The 20,903-nt window shown below is 42.1% G+C and overlaps 1 protein-coding gene across 1 annotated transcript in view; it reads right to left on the bottom strand.

Moving 5' to 3' along the window:
* The window catches only part of pola1 (polymerase (DNA directed), alpha 1), a 293,912-nt gene that overhangs the window by 148,321 nt on the left and 124,688 nt on the right, over positions 1 to 20,903 (bottom strand). Inside the window, exons 27-29 of the mRNA XM_078232528.1 lie at positions 6,481 to 6,513; positions 2,930 to 3,022; positions 631 to 836 (exon numbers count right to left, since the gene is read on the bottom strand). Coding sequence (XP_078088654.1) covers positions 631 to 836; positions 2,930 to 3,022; positions 6,481 to 6,513 — 332 coding nt within the window. The remainder of the gene's footprint in view (positions 1 to 630; positions 837 to 2,929; positions 3,023 to 6,480; positions 6,514 to 20,903) is intronic.

The raw sequence follows: 20,903 nt of genomic DNA on the forward strand, positions 1-20,903 counted from the left end.
ACATTTCAAATTTCAAACCATGCTTATTAAAGAGGTCGAACCTTCCAGGAAAATGCTTATTTTCTCAGTGATAATGAATAATCTTGCCACTCGACGTAACAAAAATTTGCAAAGTTTTTCCAGAGTGAATTATTTTGAACTGCTTTGGGCAGAAGGAAGAAAATTTTGCATTTATATAGCACCTTGCATGCCTTCAGGGTGTCCCAAAGTGTTGCTTCCATGAACAGCAATCTGATCATAACAAAATAATCAGAATTTGGGATGGTGATAAATGGGAGTATTGACTAGGATGTGCAGGATAACTTCCATACTCCACTGTCAGGGAATAGTTTACGTCCACCAGGGAGATTAGATAAGATGAGGCATTGAATGGCGACCCTAAGTATGAAACATTCAACAGTGTGGTATTCCCTCAGTACTCTAGTGTGACTTAAACTCAAAGTCTCCTACTCAGTGGTGAGAGTGCTACTGACTGAGATATATCTGACACTATACGTACATACATACACTTGGCATACAGAGCAAATGAATGCTCATGCACATCTGTTTTAGTTTGCTTTATACACAGATCATAGGAGGTATATTTTGAAAAAGTGCAGAAAAGAAAGTCTATTTAAATCAGTTATTTACTTTCCAATTTCCTTTGCTAGGCCACACCAATCTCGTCTAACAATATCCAATCCCTTTAGTTCCTGTTTGGTGACATAATGGCCGTCTGCAGTTGGTTCTACAACGAGGGCAGCATACTTCTTCTTCTTCAGCAGCAGTAGCGACTTAAACACACCGTCGACGTCTAGCTCTAGGAGCTTGTACTGCTTGTTAACTTCGCTTTTGACCTGCGAACACAAGAGCAGATCAGTTAAGTTTTCACATCACTTGCTTCACTAAAACGCTGAACTGGAGAATGAATACGGTTAAGGTTTAGTTATTCTCAGTGGTGATTTTCACACCAGTGAAAATATCACATCCAAGGGAACAATCACCGCCTCCAACCTACAAAAGAATGTGACAGCATTTTAATCCGAACTCAAACAAGTCTAAAAACTGTATCACACCAGGCGAGATGTGCATGCTCACTGTCACAAGCAGCTTATGATGTTTGAAGTTTAGTGCAGAATGTCAAAACACACGTAACCAGCATATTCTTTCTCTCCGAGCAAAGTGGTTCTCTAATTCACTTAAACAAATGGTTTTAACATTCCCATCAATTTAATGAGAACTAAATGAGTGTTTAATTTTATAAAAATTGCAATTTCCCCCTTTATTGCTCCAATTCTTGGTGGGATCCCATTCCAAGGGTATTAACAGCCATTTAGCACCTCACCTATTTGTCAGGTATGACCCTGAATGGGTTGCCACTGAAAGGCACCAGAGCCAGGTCAGAATCTATTCCAGCCAAATGTCTAAAAATCCAAGCGTTCTATTCACAATAATCAGGGCTACAGATCCTCCTAGCTCAGGGGCTCAAAATGTACTTCACTCCCCTAAACTTACTGTTTTGGCACAGATAGATTGTTCAGAAAGAAAAAAAACCAGGAAGGAGACCCCGAGTGCTCTTAGGCCAAGGGCCCTATTTTTTTTCCTGCTCAACTATATAATGAAGAAACGCCAGAAGCTTTTTGTTCCACATTTGGATGCCATTTAAATGTGCTTTCTGCTCATGTGTAGAGAGTCCACCTTTGCCAGGTTGCAGCATCATTATTTGCGGCTCGAGTGAATATTCAAACAGTGAGCCCCACAGGGCTGATTCAGAACTTAATCACTATTTGCAAACTTGGTTAAAAGCTGCGGATTTTCCAACTCGGTGGCTGCAGGCACCTGCTTACCAGGGCGGGTGAGATTTTCGGCTCCACAAGATGGAAAGGTGACGTGTACCTTTTAGGCAAAGCAAGTAAGTCAGGTAAATAAATCAACGAGTTATATTTATGTAACAAGTTTAACGTAACAAAATGTCCCAAGGCACTACACACTGCAGCATTATAAAATCAGAAAAATTGAAATTGCCATGATGCAAAGTTTACTCCCAGTTCCTCACTGGACCCACCTCTCAGAAGTTCCAATTAAACTGAAATGATTATGAAAACCAAAAGTGGAGTTTGAGATTTAATCTCTCAATAATTATGATCAAAATACCGTACAAACATGCATGGTTCGCAGATAGCTGGTTTTAAAGAAAAATACTGAACATTTCCAGTTTTTAAAAAAAATGTACTTCAGATTTTCCACATTCACAATTTCTCTTCACATCTTTATTAGTTGATGGACAGTGAACAATGATATTTTAATTATTCGAGCAGAACAGCATTGCTGTGGGGAAGTGAGATTAAACAGAGAAGATTGACACTTCCATTATAATCAATTGATGTCCTGACCTAGTTAGAGTGACAGTGGAGGAGTTGAAAGGAAGATTCTACCAAAGTAGAACATAGACATAAAGCAAGGAGCCAGGGCTCAGCCCACATTCCTAATCAATTAGCAAACTGCTTTGACAATAGAGCAAGAGTAGCATCTGTAGCAATGTGTCTGTGTGGAATCGGCTGAACAGTAAATTCCTCCTGGGATCCTGGGAAGAAAGGATTATGGTACCTAAAATAAACACAAGCTACCTGCCTGTACATAGAGTTTTGATAATGACTGTTACAGTTACAATTTAATCCAAGCATTAGTTCATTTAAATAAAATGAATCAGGTTGCATTTACATGCAAAATTCAATGAAACCAAAGTGAATAATTCCTAAGGTAGTCAAGTCCTCACTAAACTAAAAACAAATAAGCTACTGGTAGAACACAATACAGTAGTTTTGTTTCTGAGATTAGACACACCAAGGGCAACTAGGGATGGGCAATAAATGCTGGCCGAGCCAGCGACACCCATGTCCCACAAATGAATTTCAAAAAAACACTTGAACTCTTTGATCTGTTACGTCACCTTGTTTCCTAGTTTGAAGACCTCCTCCAGGTTTGTGCTGTTGGTATTTATCATGATGGAATCAGTGTCGCCATAAATAACTTCAAGGTTCATCTAAAGAAAAAGAAAAAGTCAACTGTAAAAACCAAGGAACTTAATTCTGCACACAGGCTAGTCAAATTTTTGGTCTTTCCGGGTACGTTATAGAGTCGTGCAAGCCACAAATTAGAGATGAAGTCAACTGTCTTTCAGATGAGATGTTAAATACAGCTCCACCTGCCAGTTCAGGTGGAATTAAAAGATCACATTGCACTCCTCAAAGAGCAAGTGAAAACTGAATTTCTCAAGCAACATCACCAAAAACAGATTAACTCAATCTTTTCATGACTGTTTGTGGAATATAGCTGTATGCAAATTAACTGCTGTGCTTTTCTACAAAACATCAATCACCACGCAGCAAAATAATTTATTAGTGGGAAATCACCTTGGGATGTCAAAAATTACAACAACTTGCATTTATACAGCATTTTTAGCCTAGTAAAACATCCCAAGGCAACTCTGAGAAGCATCACCCAGCAAAATTTGACATTGAGGCACAAAGATGATGTTACGACAAATGGCTTAGGAGGGTAGTAAAGGAGGAAAGAGGGGTAGAGAGTTGAGAAGGTTTAGGGACGGAAGCAGAAGGCACAACTACCAATGTCGGAGCATTTCAAATTAGGGATATCTAAAAGGTCAGAGCTAGATAAATGCAGATATCAGATTTCCTTCCCTAAAGGAAACAACAATCTATGATAATAAAAGCAAAATACAGCGAATGCTGAAAGACTGAAATAAAAACAGAAAACGCTGGTTAAATGCAACAGGTCTTGCAGCATCTGTGGAAAGAAACAGAGTTAATGTTTTGGACTAAAATGACCCTGTCTATGTGGAGCTTGCACGTTCTCTCTGTCTGTGTAAATTTCCTCCGGGTGCTCCGGTTTCCTCCCACAGTCCAAAGATGTGAAGGTTATGTGGATTGGCCATGCTAAATGCACGGGGTTATGTGGATTGGGGGGAGTGGTGAGTCTGAGTAAAATGCTTTTCAGAATTAGTGCAGATGCGATGGGCAGAATGGCCTCCTTCTGTACTGTAGGGATTCTATGATTCAACAGTCTACAATCTAAGACAGTTGCCATGGTTACCATTAGTGAGGCGAGCTTTATAGTACAGATTTATTAATTGAATTAAAATTGCACAGGATGCCGTGATGGAATTGCAACCTAGATCCCCAGGGCATTAGCCTGGGCATCTGACATTACCACTACACTACCGTCTTCCCATCAGCTGAGACACAGAACACTACATTTTGAATGATCTCAAATTTATGGGGATGGATAGAAAGTGGGAGGTTAGCTAGGAGTGCATTAGAATAAATTCAAAGATAGCAAAAGCTATGATGAAGGTTTCAGCAGCTGGTGGACTGAAGTAGAGGGGACATTATATTGAATGAGACATGCAACTGAATACTCAAATACAGGATAAATGTACAAGTCACAATTTTTTAGGATGTGGACATTAACCAAATGAGTCCAAAAAAATCAAACCAGGGTTTTATTGTACACTTGATAACATTCATGAATGCCAAGAGATTATCTTATCCATCTGACCGCATACAAAAATGTTCAGGTTATGTTTGGTATCCTATTGGCTGGGATCCTACACCACAGACTCCCAGTGAGTGACATAAACAGAGCAAAGTGTTGTCCACTATGAGAATATGTTGCTCCATCTCTCACAAGTCCAACCACCATCAATCCAGTCATTCCTATATGTACCAGACAGGTGATGAGCAGAACTGAGTTTTGGGCACCCCTTCTAACTCAATGCTCGCTTCCATTTCATTTCAGCCAAGTCTGTCAATTGGAGCCCTCAGTAGAATTAAATTGAGCAGCTTATCATATTGTCCATCGACATTAAGGAAATCCTGTCAGTGAAGATTTGAAGTGTGATGTTGATAGAAGGTTAATAGACGGGAATACAGAACATGAAAGGAAATGCCAAATATTGACAGGGCTGTCCCTTTATGACAATTCACATCACATACAAGTGAGTTGCAACTGCCTTTTACCCTCTTCTTAACAAGGGTCTGCACAAGAGATTTGATTCCTTCATAATTTATCAAGTTTTCATTTTGAGATGGGACAAATCCAAACATCGATTGTCCAAATCAAGCAAGTTCATCCCAGGGACCTTTTTTAGTCCAATTGCATGTTCATTTTGGCTCAAACAAAACCTTTAATAGCCTAGATACTTAGTTGTGAACTTTCTTCGTCATATCATAACACAGTTGTAATTTCCAAAGAAACAAATGTCGCAAATTTTCTCTTTCAAAGACAAGCATGCAACAAATTTGAGTCCCCAGAATATAAACATGTGCATGCACACGCACAGATCTACACAGATTATACACATATACAACAAGTTAATTTGCACACAGTTGATCTGTTTTTGGTGATGTTTCTTGCTCTTTGAAAAGTGCAATGCAATCTTTTACATCCACCCAAACTGGCAGATAGTACTGTACTTAACATCTCTTCTGAAAGACAGTTGATTTTATCCTTATTAGTGGCTTGCACGACTTTACCATGTACTCAAAAAGACACACATGCAGAGTGTATTAATGTTTATACAATGTGCATGGAATCTTTAATAAAACTAAGTCGCTTCGTATTATCATTTGTCAGAGGCCGTAACAAGCACTAAAGACATTTTAACAATTTCCATTAAATCATGTGCTACATTTTGCTTCTCCAACATGACGACATCTCAATATTACGAAACTCCCTTAAAATGGGGATTAAGTATCACATTCACCAGATGATGTAACTCAAGTGCTGCTATTAGAATGGGAGAGGCAATCTGAACAGGCTTTAATTTTTGGTTACTCAAAATAAACCAAAAATTAAAACCGTTGCAAATCTGCTGCTAATGGCATACAAAAGAAAAGTGGTAAACACAACATTAGCACAAAGCACTCAAAGGAGGCAGCTCCTGAGGGAGAAGTGCTTCTAGTTACAAGGTTCACATATGTGGGGAACAACACAATTTATCACATCCAACATATGAAAAACATTTCTTTAATTAACACAAATCACTTATTCCTGATTAAACTCTTGAATATAAATGAGTTTAGTTGCTATTAGGGAGCAGGTTCTGAAGTCGGAAGGCTCCTGTTGCCTTATTTGTGAGCACCTTTTCATACACCAACAACAGCACCTTCCAATCCCATGACCGCCACCACCTAGAAGGACCAGGGCAGCAAATACATGGGAACAACATCACCTCCAGGTTGCCCATCAAGTCTTTCATCATCCTGACTTGGAACTATAATCACCATTCATTCACTGTCGTTGGGTCAAAATCCTGGCACTCCGCTCCTAATAGCACTGTGGGTGCACCTACACCACATGGACTGCAGCGGTTCAAGGCAGCGGCTTACTACCGCCTTCTCAAAAGCAATTTTAACGAGTAGCAAATGCTGGCCTTGCCAGTGAAGCCCACATCCCATGAACAATTTTTTAAAAAATTACCTTCTGGACCATCTCCTTGGTGTGCATGAGAATCTGAAACAAAAGAATAAAATTCCATGTAATCAACTTCCAAGTATTAGCAATTCACAATGAGGTACATATTCCCCCGATATACAAACACAGTAAGATCATACTGGCAAGCACCAGGATGCACTTTGCTTTTTTAATCTGAGTGGGAAGCAACAAGTTCACATCTGATTGAACTGCATTATTGAAAGCAACATTTCTAAAAGTGAAGCCCAGTGAAATTAAAAGTACTCAATTAAATGCAAGTCCACAGCAGTAATTGCCTGCAAGGAACTGTTATTACATTTGCTAAATCATCAGCATTAGTGAATACAACAATATAACACAACATCCTTTCAGTCTGGACAGTGCAACACAGAAACAGCTCATTTCCATGCTACAGCTCTCAAATTCTCATTCTGTTTTCAACCAGATTCTGTCGCACAATTTTATACAGCAACCCATAAATAAAGTTCCATTAAAGTCAACCCTTAAAGATGTGGACCCATGACCTATGGCTCAGTAAGTATGAAGTGAAGTGACATGATACTGAGTAATGCCGATAGGAAGGGATAACTGATATTGCACCATGTAGCAATGACAACCCCAAAACTGACATCAATAGACAGACTTGGCAAGAGGAAAAAGAGGAAGAAAAGCCAGGAGTCCCCTTCCTGAACAGCAATGTGTATTACACAATTAATGGACACAAAAGACTAAAAGCACATTTGTCCTCCAAGATTTGTAATGTCTTTTTGTTTTGCTCACAAATTCTAGACCCATCCTTATCCTCTTCTACATAGTTAGATAGTAGTGTTCTGCAGGATGGAGCACGACTATTTTTTTTCATAGAATCCTTACAGTCCAGAAGGGGGCCATTGTACCCATCCAGTCTGCACTGATTCTCCAAAATAGCATTTTACCCAAGCCCATACCTCCGCCCAATCCCTGCAGCCCCATGCATTTAGCATGGCCATTCCACCATCTTTGTATCATGGGAGGAAACTGGAGCACCCGGAGGAAACACACGCAGACATGGGGAGAATGTGCCAACTCCACACAGACAGTCACCCAAGCCTGGAATCGAACCTGGGTCCCTGGCGCTGTGAGGCAGCAATGCTAGCCATTGTGTCACCGTGCTGCCCCTAAATGTCGCCCATTTTAAGAAAAACCCAAAAAAACTTCAATGTACATGGCCACGATGAGCACTGGTAATAGCAGTAAAGCTGAATATCTGCCTCTCCTTCTTGGCCACAGGAGGTGCAATATGCCCTGGGTAAGGGCAGTTTCATAGAATCTATTTCAGGATGGTGGGGCAAGGTTGGGGGAAGAAACAAGTGGCACAAGATATTGAGAAAGAAAATTTAAAAAGAGATTTTAAACAGTGAGGCTAATAACTTGATGTATTTTGTTAAAACATTAGTTAGGATTTTGCTTCAAGGCACAATGCTGCAGCATTAATGGAAATCATTTTTATCATCAGCATGCATTTTTTGATGGCTTGTTTCTCATGTAACAGGTTGAATGCAGAACGGCCTGTATGACCACATGTGTACATTAACATACATTCTTCACCCATTGAATGGCACTGATGAAGAACAGATGTAATGTAAATAGGCACAAGAAGAAGAAAAGGAATTAAGGGGAGGAATTCGATTGTTCAGGTTGACTCAATCAAACCACAAGTTGCCCTAAAAATCAAGCCATGATTTGTTGAAAACGCGTTAGTTCAGACAAGCTTCTGGTCCAAGGAATCATACTAATATCAAAAACAAAAATCTATTTCACAAGTAATCCAAGTAGAACTCTGAAACATAATTTCCCTCTTAGTTAGAAGGGAAACTCAGCCGCAGAATGAATAGGTCTTTTAAATCCTCCCCAAAGACTTGGGCATAAAGAGAAAGACCATTGACAAGTAATGTTCAGAAAATGACGGGCAATCCCATTAATATAGCACATAGTGACACAAAGTGTCAAAAGCGAACAAACAGGACAGAGGTTCTAATTTAATTCTCATTAATTGCCGAGCCCATGGTGCTTAGATTAAACAACAACACCTGCACATTTCATCGCCACCTTTCAACACCTTATGAATTTTTTAATGTTGCTATTTCACCACTCTACATGGCTTGAAAAAGCCCAAGAAAATCTTGCTAAGGGAATAGAAAAGGTCCCAGATTTGTGAAGAAACAGTGTATTTGAAACAATATTTCCCCTTTAATGTCAAACACATCAGGGAAGAGTTTAATAGGCAAATCTATGCAGCAATTCAACACTTATTACAAAATGCCAAAGTCATTTCCCTTCAGACTAATTGACTGAGATGTAAGCATTATTGGACTATAACTGCTTAAAAGCAATAATGAACTCCTCAATCCAAGTGTTGTCTGATTAGGAAAGCCATAAATCAAGAGTCTTTTCTAAATAGATAATGTGGTTCGAGTGGAACTTGGGGATTCCCAGCAATATATCTTTCAATTTCAAGTTTAAAACTGGTGCTCTATTAAACAGTATTTCGTTTGTTAGCTATGCTTTTCTTAATTTATTCTGAGCTCTGAAGAAACCTTCCATGTACATTGGGAATAATTCAACCTCTCTGGTTCAAAATTATAATGTTTAAACTGACAATATGGATAAAAGCCCAAAACCAATAAAGCAAAACATACTGTCTCGCTTGCCTTTCCCAAACCATCTGTTACTTTACATAATACACTGAACACATTCTACTGTGTAATCTGATGGTTAAGCTGCGATCTTTTGTTCATGCAATGAGAAGGCTGCACCACCTGCCATAGTGCACAGGTAAGAGAATGTACCGTTTGCATTCATCACCAAGTGACATTCCAGAAAGATGCACCTTTCATTACATTACAGAAGGGCATCAAGAACATGAGATTAAATTATTTCTTAATAAATTACAGACATACAGCAAAAACACACCACAAACATGATCCCAAGAACTCGCAGGAAAATGACAAAATACAGAAGTTGACTAATAGAGGCAGAAAACTATGTTGGAACCATTATCTTACAAAGCCAACAAAAGTTAAAGTTTATTTATTGGTCACAAGTAGGCTTGCATTAACACTGCAATGAAGTTACTGTTAAAATCTCCGAGTCGCCACACTCCGGCGCCTGTTCGGGTACAGAGGGAGAATGGCCAACCAGCACGCCTTCCGGAGTGTGGGAGGAAACCCGAGCACCTGGAGGAAACCCACGCAGACTTTGATTTGATTTATTGTCACATGTATTAACATAGTGAAAAGTATTGTTTCTTGCACGCTATACAGACAAAACAAACCAGTCATAGAGAAGGAAACGAGAGAGTGCGGAATGTAGTGTTACAGTCATAGCTCGGGTGTAGAGAAAGATCAACTTAATGCAAGGTAAGTCCATTCAAAAGACTGACAGCAGCAGGGAAGAAGCTGTTCTTGAGTCGGTTGGTACGTGACCTCAGACTTTTGCATCTTTTTCCCAAAGGAAGAAGGCGGAAGAGAGAATGTCCGGGGCACGTGAGGTCCTTAATTATGCTGGCTGCTTTGCTGAGGCAACAGGAAGTGTAGACAGAATCAATGGATGGGAGGCTGGTTTGCGTGATGGATTGGGCTACATTCACGACCTTTTGTAGTTCCTTGCGCTCTTGGACAGAGCAGGAGCCATACCAAGCTGTGATACAACCAGAAAGAATGCTTTCTATGGTGCATCTGTAAAAGTTGGTGAGAGGCATAGCTGACATGCCAAATTTCCTTAGTCTTCTAAGAAAGTAGAGGCGTTGGTGGGTTTTCTTAACTATATTGTCGGCGTGGGGGGACCAGGACAGGTTGTTGGTGATCTGGACACCTAAAAACTTGAAGCTCTCGACCCTTTCTGCTTTGCCCCCGTTGATAGAGACAGGGGCATGTTCTCCTTTACACTTCCTGAAGTCAATGACAATCTCCTTCATTTTGTTGACATTGAGGGAGAGATTATTGTTGCCGCACCAGTTCACCAGATTCTCTATTTCATTCCTGTACTCTATCTCGTCATTGTTTGAGGTCCGACCCACTACGGTCGTGTTGTCAGCAAACTTGAAGATCAAGTTGGAGGGAAATTTGGCCACACAGTCATAGGTGTATAAGGAATATAGTAGGGGGCTGAGAACACAGCCTTGTGGGGCACCGGTGTTGAGGATGATCATGGAGGAGGTGTTGTTGCCTATCCTTACTGATTGTGGTCTGTGAGTTGGGAAGTTCAGGATCCAGTCGCAGAGGGAGGCCCAGGCCGCGGAGTTTGGAGATGGGTTTTGTGGGAATAATAGTGTTGAAGGCTGAGCTGTAGTTAATAAATAGGAGTCTGACATAGGTGTCTTTGTTATCTAGGTGTTCCAGGGTTGAGTGCAGGGCCAGGGAGGTGGTGTCTGCTGTGGACCTGTTGCAGGGGTAGGCAACTGTAGTGGATCCAAGTAGTCTGGAAGGCTGGAATTGATTCATGCCATGACTAACCTTTCGAAGCACTTCATAATGATGGATGGGCGGCATGGTAGCGCAGTGGTTAGCACTGCTGCTTCACAGCTCCAGGGTCCCGGGTTCGATTCCCGGCTCGGGTCACTGTCTGTGTGGAGTTTGCACATTCTCCTCGTGTCTGCGTGGGTTTCCTCCGGGTGCTCCGGTTTCCTCCCACAGTCCAAAGATGTGCGGGTTAGGTTGATTGGCCAGGTTAAAAATTGCCCCTTAGAATCCTGAGATGCGTAGGTTAGAGGGCTTAGCGGGGTAAATATGTGGGGGTAGGGCCTGGGTGGGATTGTGGTCGGTGCAGACTCGATGGGCCGAATGGCCTCCTTCTGCACTGTAGGGTTTCTATGATTTCTTCTATGATTTCTATGATGTCAGAGCCACCGGCCAATAGTCATTAAGGCACGCTGCTTGGTTTTTCTTAGATACTGGGATGATGGTCGTCTTCTTGAAGCAGTTGGGACCTCAGATTGTTGTAAAGAGAAGTTGAAGATGTCTGTGAATACCCCCGCCAGCTGATCCGCACAGGATCTGAGTGCTCGTCCGGGTAGCCAATCCGGGCCAATCGCTTTCCGTGGTTTGACCTTCAAGAAGGCTGCTCTGACATCTGCAATGGTGACCCCCAGATACAGGTTCATCCAGGGCTGCCAAGGTGGAGGGCATGCTCTCGCTGACCTCTTGCTCAAAAAAAGGTAGAATGCATTGAGCTTATCAGAGAGGGGTGCGTTGGAGCCAGCAATTTTACATGCCTTCATCTTGTAGCCTATTATGTCTTGCATGGGAAGAACGTGCAGACTCCGCACGGTCAGTAGCCCAAGCTGGGAATCAAACCCGGGTCCCTGGCGCTGTGATCTGACGAATGTGGGATCTATAATGCAAAAGCACATGACTTTTCCCCATTTGATTGCTGTTGAATTTTTTCTCCATACGCTTTAATTTACAAGAGGGGGCAAAATTTAAATATCAGCAATTGCATCCCTTGGCAATTACATTAAGTCAATTGCATTGTTTAAAACAGGGGAAGGCCACTGGCTCAACTATAAATGGTCAATTTATTTGGTTTGATTTAATTAGTTTGCTTTACTCAAAAGCAAACAAATGGACACAGCTGGAACAGTTGGGGTGCAGGGAACAGAAGGCGGTCAATACTCCTGCTAAGCTATTCAGAGAATAAACTTGCTTAAGGTAAAATACAAGCTTCAGACTTATTCCTTCATCATATACAATTATTGGAGTTAAGAGTCAGTGTTCATATGCAGAAAGACATCCAAGCTTGGGATCTTAAGTGATGAGCACAGTCATGTCACAAAAATGCTGGACAATGATCATCTTCAACATGAGCATCTAGTCACCTCTTCATGATAATTCAGTGGCTTTTCCAAATTCTCCCAATGTCCTGGGGGTTCCCATTGACCAGAAACTCAACAGGATTAGCCACATAAATATGTCTGCTAAAGCACGTCAGAGACCTCAAATTTACCAGCAAGCGATTTACCCCCAAGCTCCCCAAAGCATCTGTTGCATCTAAAACTACACAAGCTTTCGAGGCTCTGAGCCCCTTCTTCTCCTGAAGAAGGGGCTCAGAGCCTCGAAAGCTTGTGTGGCTTTTGCTACCAAATAAACCTGTTGGACTTTAACCTGGTGTTGTTAAACTTCTTACTGTGTTTACCCCAGTCCAACGCCGGCATCTCCACATCGCATCTAAAACTATCAGTCATGAATCCATTTGCCTGATGGATGCAATTGCATCCAGTCAACAAGAAGCCACAAGATAAGCAGCACACGCATCAACTTAAATGTTCACCCTGGTACATCATGGCTGCACTCCAAGCTAGCTACAGGACTGACGACAATCCGACATGCTTCTTCTGCGGCGCCTCTCAAACCTGCTGCTTCCACCAGCTGGAAATTTGAAAGCAGCAGGTACATGGGTTCACCGTTATCACCAAGTCACAACATCATTCTGACTTCGCTATTCTTCACCTTCAGTCATGGACAGACTCCCAACAGTTCAAGGCAGCAGCTCATCACCACCTTCTCAAAAGAACTAGAGTTGGGCAATAAGTTTATTTATTAGTGTCATAAGTAGGCTTATATTAACACTGCAATGAAGTTACTGTGAAAATCCCTAGTCGCCACACTCCGGCGCCTGTTCGGGTACACTGAGGGTAAATTTAGCATGGCCAATGCACTTAACCTGTACATCTTTCGGACTGTGGGAGGAAGGAGGCAGGCCACACAGACACGGGGAGAACATGCAAACTCCACACAGACAGTTAACCGTGGTCGGAATTGTACCCAGGTCGCTGTGTCACCGTGCTGCCCAATAAATGCTGACCTTGCCAATGAGACACATACTAATAATTAATTAAAATAAAACTCCAACTGTAAGGATTCAAATGGAATTATGAAAGAGGTGGCAAGTAAAATTATTTTCAAGGCTCTTCAAGAGGAAAGGCATGGTAACGGCAGAGGATTTTATAAACAGAAGCGTAACTGAATGGAAGGGTACATGCTGCAAAGCAATAGCATAAGGAAAGGTAATTTGAGTCAGGAAAGGAGGAAGAGTTGGGTCTAAGGGGTAATGAGTTTGGTGACAATTTGGGAAAAATGTAATGACACAGGACAAGGCTTGGTGATAGAATTGAGGGGACTGTTTTAATTGTCTCAATGATGGAAAAAAAATTGACATCTCATCATTTTGTATTGGAAGCAAGATGCAGGTTAAACATAGAGAAACAGAGATTGTGAATGGAGGTTGATTTTGACAGAGGGAGGAGGATTTATCCATGAAGGAGATGCAGAATAATTCAGGATAATCAAGGCCGATTTAATACAAGTCTAATTATGTAATATACAATAGCTTCCTGACAGGGCAGCCAATACTAAAAGCTAGGCTTTTGGGGAAATTTTAGTGGGAAACCAGATATTAATTACATTTTTTTTAAAAACTGTTTAACTTAAGTGACGCCGGCACCTCCACATCATGACTACCATCGATAACTTAAGTGAGACAGTGCTCAACATAGGGCAAACATGAAATTCCCTCTCTTTCCTTCCTCACACAAGCTACACTAATAGTTCTTTCTTTCCTGGACATATAGATTTATGGTGAGGCACAGCTGTACTTGTGTCACTTGCCTCCAGGTGTCCAATGGAAGTAACAACGCTTCAGGTTTGAATGTTGGCAGACGATTTGGCTAAGACCACAGCCAAGCCAGATCTGTCCTCAACCAACTGGCTTTCTCCTCTCCAATTCAGGATGGCAAGCACCAAATGAGATTAGCTAACTGTGGGCGGCACAATGGTTAGCACTGCTGCCTCACAGCATCAGTGACCCGGGTTCAATTCCAGCCTCAGGTCACTGTCTGTGCGGAGTTTGCACATTTTCCCCATGTCTGCGTGGGTTTCCTCCGGGTGCTCCGGTTTTCTCCTACACTCCAAAGATGCGCGGGTTAGGTTGATTGTCCATGGTATTTGCTCCTTAGTGCCAGGGGCACTAGCAGGGATAAAAGGGGATTGGGCCTGGGTGGGATTGTGGCCGGTGCAGGCTCAATGGGCCAAATGGCCTCCTTCTGTCCTGTAAGGATTCTATGATTCTGTGATAACTGGATTGACCCAAGGATCAAACTTGCAACTTTGTTGGCCTCTGTCACACACTGGGCAGTATGCTCAACAAGTGGAACTCACCAAAGGAAACTCATCATGTGTGTACCTGGAAATGCTTGGCATGCTGATAGACAGACAGGGAAATCCCATCCCAGTTCAACTAAAGAAATATAATTACTTCCCATGGCATTCAACCTTAATTAAAACACATCTCTATTTACTATGCTGTTAGTTGCGCTGTTAAGCTGGTCTTAAATGGACAGCTTCCATATGGTTTGAAATAGTAACCAAAATTAAGCTCTGGCTTCTCTGCTACATTCTCAGTTCGTATTTCAGTCCCCCGAGTTGGCTTTCCCGCTGCAAGTGTTAAGTGGCAAAAAGGATAAGCACCTTTATATCCTCTCTGCCTTCTTATTTAATTGATGTGCCGGGGCAATTAACTACACGGGCACGGACGTGACTCTGTCTTTTGAATTTTTTTAAGTACAGGCTTCCCAATACAAGGACAAATGTCAGCACTAAACATAACCCAACTGTTACAGACAGCTGTGTCTGATGCAGGGGAAGCTGAACTGGGGATAAATACACGTTTAACAACACTTCTGGCCAATTTCGATAAAAACATATATTTCACGAATATTACCTGCAAAATCACAGCACATTCATTCACCCCCTACAATTTAAATTTATAAATGTTTTTAAACTTTGAAAAATATCCCAAGGCCTTTCACGCAAGGGGGAGGAGGAGAACAGATATAAAGAATAATTCCATGGAGTTGGCAAGAAGAGGAGAATGGACTCAACAGCTCAAGTTAATGTATAACTCGTCGACAGGGCTGCACTTTTATTTCTGGCTGAACAATGAGGAGCAGGACATATCCAGTGAACAAGGACACAGGGAGAATGGCGATATTCATTCAAGGTCATCTTGTCAACAGCAAGAGAAACGATTAAAGTATTTATTCTTTGTCCATCATGGTTTCTCAAACTGGGTAGGCATTTTCCAGAATTAACAAACAACACTACCAGAGTTTCATAATAGGTTAACAAGCTAGTTCGCTGTGGCTTATACCATATGAGAATAGCAGGAGCCTTTCAGCTCATTGAGCCCAATACGAACTTCGCATTCATACTGCATTGGATGCTGCGTGTAGTTTCATTCAAGGTGCTTGAAATAAGAGCACTTTTTTGGCAATACTTCATACTCTTCGCCTTCAGTTTGTAGTTCAATACTTATAAAATAGTTTCTGTTTAAACATGGCCAGAGCCAAGGGATAGTAAGCGGCCAAACAAAAGGCAAAATATTATAAATATTTTAACGTGAAATTCCTCCAGACATTTGCAGGTCACGCAAAACAGTAGGCAACAAACTTAATACAGAGCAGTTAAAAGTCAGACGACACGGCACCAAGGAATGACCTTTAACAAGAAAGATTTTAACAGGTGGCTGGTGCCTAACATAAATAATTGCATTAACCTCTAACAGTAAAAACCAAAGCAATGAATGCACCATCTTTTCATCAGCAACTGCCTAACTTAGCCTGACTGCACACCCCCTCCTGTGGGGGGCTGAAATCCTAACCCACTTCACTTCAAAAATGACAAGGTACTAATAGTCTAAGCCACACGCCGGCTATTTTAAGATGTATAACAATCCTTCCCCGGGTTCATGATTTCAAACTACCTCACACCACAAAAATTTTGTAAGCTGCACTACAAGACGTGCAAGCATTTTCAACTAATTTGGGGGCAACTCATTATTTTGCACAGCCTTGCTTCCAGGTTTCTGGTACGAATGTTTACTTTCTTCAAATTATCACCATCAGGTGTTCATGAATTGTTCAAACTCTCTGCCGCTCCAGAGGAAGACACAATCGCCCTTAATGACTAATTAAATTTCCCAATAACACCTTGACATCTGGTTCTTAGTCACAGTTCTTGTTAACCTTTAACCTAAAAAGAAACCAATGTTTTGACAAAATAGACAGCTGCTCCCAAGGTTGCAACCTTCCCCTGAAAGACAATCACTTTGACCATGGCCAAAAATGCAATGAAGTGGTACAGGATGACAGGGACCATGGTATCAAGCCATGTCACTAATACTTGCAAGGGAATGCCACAGCTTAAGTGTAACGTAAAGCAATTGCCTGCATCCCTGTCAGGCGGCACACGAATGTACTGTTGCAAATGGCATTGCCACCCACAAGGCCTGCTGCTGACACCCGACAAGGCAGACGAACTACAGATCAGTTTCCTGTCAGCTGCAAGTAGCTGACAGTTGAACTTAAGGATCTCATTCTTCCCTCAGAACTCAGCAGGAATGGTTCAAGGACAAACAATGGAAGCTGGATGAGTGCACGCCTGATACAAGGTATAAAATTTGAACAAGCTGGCTCGATTTGCCCCTACTGTACTGAAATATTAAAGAGAGATTAATCATCAGTGCTGAGACAAATGGACTCTTGTGAAACAAGCAGGAGACTTCTTTCATTAAATTAAAATTCACGCTCTCATAAAGCACTTAAAGACGGTGCCAAATGTTGAATAAAAACCAACAGAAACGTTCACAATTGAATTTGCAAGGTTTGACAAATATACTTGTGGAGAATGAGTGGAGCATTCATTCTCACTGGGGTCGTATCAACATCACGCATGAAGTTACCGAATGGTCAGCCCTTGTAAAACATGTAAAGTAATCTGTGCATGAATGTAGATTGAAAATGAAACAGCATGCCTATCCAAGGTGCCTCTGAAAATTTCGATGCTCCCGACCTTACTGTCTTTTAACAAGGATTCCCCTGCAGGAAGCATCACAAAACAAATATACAACAAGAACTGCAACTGACTTGCGTTCGGTTAACCACTGCTTTTCTCAAATGCTATACAGGGAGTCCTCGACTTTCCGACGTTCGAATTATGACAAACTGCACTTAAATTGACAACCCATTTTGACTTTACAATGTCGGTTTCGACTTTTCAACACCGTGCCAGCACGTTCAAACAAATGGGTCGTATGGTCTTCTCCTGCCCTTATTTGGAATTGAACCTGGGTCCCTGGAGGCATTGTGGCACAGTGGTTAGCACTGCTGCCTCACAGCGCTAAGGACCTGGGTTCAATTCCGGCCTTGGGTGACTGCGTGGGTTTCCTCTGTGCACTCCAATTTCCGCCCGTTCAAACATGCACATTGATGTTCTGTGCCACCTTCCTCTTTGACTGGACTAGTTGAACCATCTTTGTTAGGTTGGAAATGAGTGTTTTACCCTGTTAATTGTTTTTGGCACAACCATCACAATTTATATGCTGTTGTATTTAATATGCACACAGATTTGCAGAAGTTCGAGGTTAAGCCGGCAACAGACAGTGATCGAATGGCTTCATTATATCCCCCACACTAACTGAGGAACTTGTGCTAAGGCGTGCAGACATCAACTAACAAATCAGCAACTTGACAGGGCGAAAATTGAGAGCATTTTGCACCATCAGGCACCCCATAAGTTATTGGTTCAGGAGCCAATCCCCCATTCATGACATTGCTCCTATGGGAAAATCAGTTCCGACTTGTGACATTTTGACTTGCAGCCTGATTTTCAGGAACCAATCGCAAGTCTGTCCTAAGTCTGAGGACGGCTTGTACTGGTTTCCATTTAAACTGGTACACTTTCCTCACAAAGACAACTGCCTGATGGATTGGACACTTTCAATAAGGGCAGCATGTGGCTCAGTGGTTAGCACTGCTGCCTCACAGCGCCAGGGACTGGGGCTCAATTCCGGCCTTAGGTCACTGTCTGTGTGGAGTTTGCACATTCTCCCCGTGACTGCGTGGGTTTTCTCCGGGTGCTCCGGTTTCCTCCCAAAGTCCCAAGATGTGCGAGTTGGGTGGATTGGCCGTGCTAAAATTGCCCCTTAGTGTCAGGGGGATTAGCAGGGTAAATACATGGGGTTACAGGGATAGGGTGGGATCGTTGTCGGTGCAGCTGTGGGATCCTATGATTCAGGTCCAGCAGTACCTGCAGCCAGTCTGAGAGGGTTCTGCAGGATGGGTAATTTTGCAAATAACAAATCCATCCAGAGGTGGTGAAATAAAACTGGCTACTTTCAGGACACAATTAACTCGATAAAAAAAAACAAATGAAACTTTTCATGGGCCACAACCTGAAGAAAGTCTCAGATCGAGTGGAAGCTGCATTGTTAAACATTGAAAGGCATAAACATTCCTGCATCGAGACTGTTTATTCTCGTGGAGAAGGTAAAAAAACCTAAGAAATCACAGAATTCCTCCAGTGCAGAAGGAGGCCTTTCAGCCCCCAAGCCTGCACCGACCAACAGCAATCCCACTCAGGCCCGATCCCCATAACCCCATGTATTTATCCTGCTAATGCTCCTGACGTTCATGGTTAATTTAGCATGCCCAGTCGACCTAACCTGCACATCTTTGGAATGTGAGTGGAAATTGGAGAGCACAGAAGAAACCCACATAGACACGGGGAGAACATGCAAACTCCACACAGACAGTGACCCAAGGCCGGAATTGAACCCGGGTCCCTGTCACTGCAAGGCAGCAGTGCTAGCCACTGTGCCACCAGGGACCTGGGTTCAATTCCAAATAAAGGCAGGAGAAGACCATGCGGCTCACTAAGCCTGCTTCACCATTCAAAATGATCGTGGTTGATCTTGGACTTCGTACAGCCCACTGAAGGCTCACAACTCAGTGAAGAAATTCCCCTCATCTCAGTCCTGCATGATCAACCCCTTAACCTGAGACACTGCCCCCCTTGTTTCTCTATATCTATTCTGTCAAGCCCTTTCATAATCTTAAATGTTTCAGTGAGCTCACCTCTCAATCTGAATAAGGATCATTATTGCACCTTCAATTTGCAATGGAAAAGGAGATGGAACTACCTCCAGAGGCTGTTTGCCAATGTTATCTCCGAATATGGAGCAATTTCAAATTGCAAATTTAGCTGTTTCTGCAATTAGGATTAATGTTCAAAACGCCCAAAGAAGTTTGGGACTGAATTTCCCATTTAGCTTCGCAAATTGACAAAAATGGCACTCTCAATGGTGATGCATGCATTTACACATCACTTTCATGGACAATTGCAAGCACAATCCTCAGCAAATGTATGGAGTGTGTGCGCTGCATGCATAAATGTGCATTACACTGCAGCACTTACAAAATAATACATCCTCAGAGGGTTCTGACCAACTAGCAATCCTCTAGAGGTTAAAAACATTTTGCTGGTTCCACTCCAAGTTATTATGAAGCATTTAGCAGAACACAGCCGAAAAGGATTAGTCATGTTACAGAAACTTTGGGAGCTTCCCCTACCCACCCTCCCAGCATCCAAATCCATACCACTTTTAAATGTCATCATGTGCAAAATTTAATACTGAAATTTTAACCTGCCCAAGATACACACTAAACATAACTACGACAGCAGGTGCCTATTTCCACACAATGCTCTGTTGCTGACAGATGCGAGACTAAAATTAAAAAGGGCATCCAGTTAAAATATTTAATATTCAAAATAATTGACTCAGGTTTCATCACAGAAAGATCGCCAACCTTGTACTTAACTGTTCTCTGTGGACTAATTTAGCAATTAGCATGACAGAGAGGTGAACTAAAGTGTGCGTGTGTTTGTGTGTGAAGGGGAGAGGGGGGGGGAGGGGAGGTAGTGTGGTACTGACTCCATATTCTGTTCAAGAAAGTGATTTTAAAGATTAAAAAAATTATAAATCTATAACTCAAACTAGTGTTCAGAATAGGACTGGGTTGGAGGGCCACTGGAAATGTGCGTAGGGCAGAGGTGCACCCACAGATCCAGATGGGTGGGGTCAGGGATTCTGAAGACTAGGCTCAATTGGGTTGTGTGTGGATGCAGTACCAAAGATCTCAGCCAAGTTCCGCATTAATAAATGAAGAGGTTGGCCTGGAAGACCAGCATTTGGAGCTTGCAACAGGGAGACTGGGTAAATGAACCCATTTGGAAGCAGTCCCTTTAAATGCAGGATCAAGCATAGCTGTTGGACACTACAGCCAACATTACCAACAGCCAATGGCAAGATGATACTATGGAGCAGCAACAGATGAAAATAATCTGCTGTAGTATCAAGGTTTAACGGATGGGATACAATGGGATATGCTAATGTAGGATATAGATAATGATCTACTACTGATTGCAGTCAGCCATATGTTAGACCTCTCTTCAGACAGCGAGAGAGAGAAGTTTGAATCATGCCTAGGTACAATGTGCCTACTCTGTAACCTGGTTAGAAGTGACATGAATAACCAATTTTGAAGCAGATACCAGAGT

This window comes from Mustelus asterias, chromosome 17, assembly GCF_964213995.1.
Source record: "Mustelus asterias chromosome 17, sMusAst1.hap1.1, whole genome shotgun sequence".
NCBI lineage: Eukaryota > Metazoa > Chordata > Chondrichthyes > Carcharhiniformes > Triakidae > Mustelus > Mustelus asterias.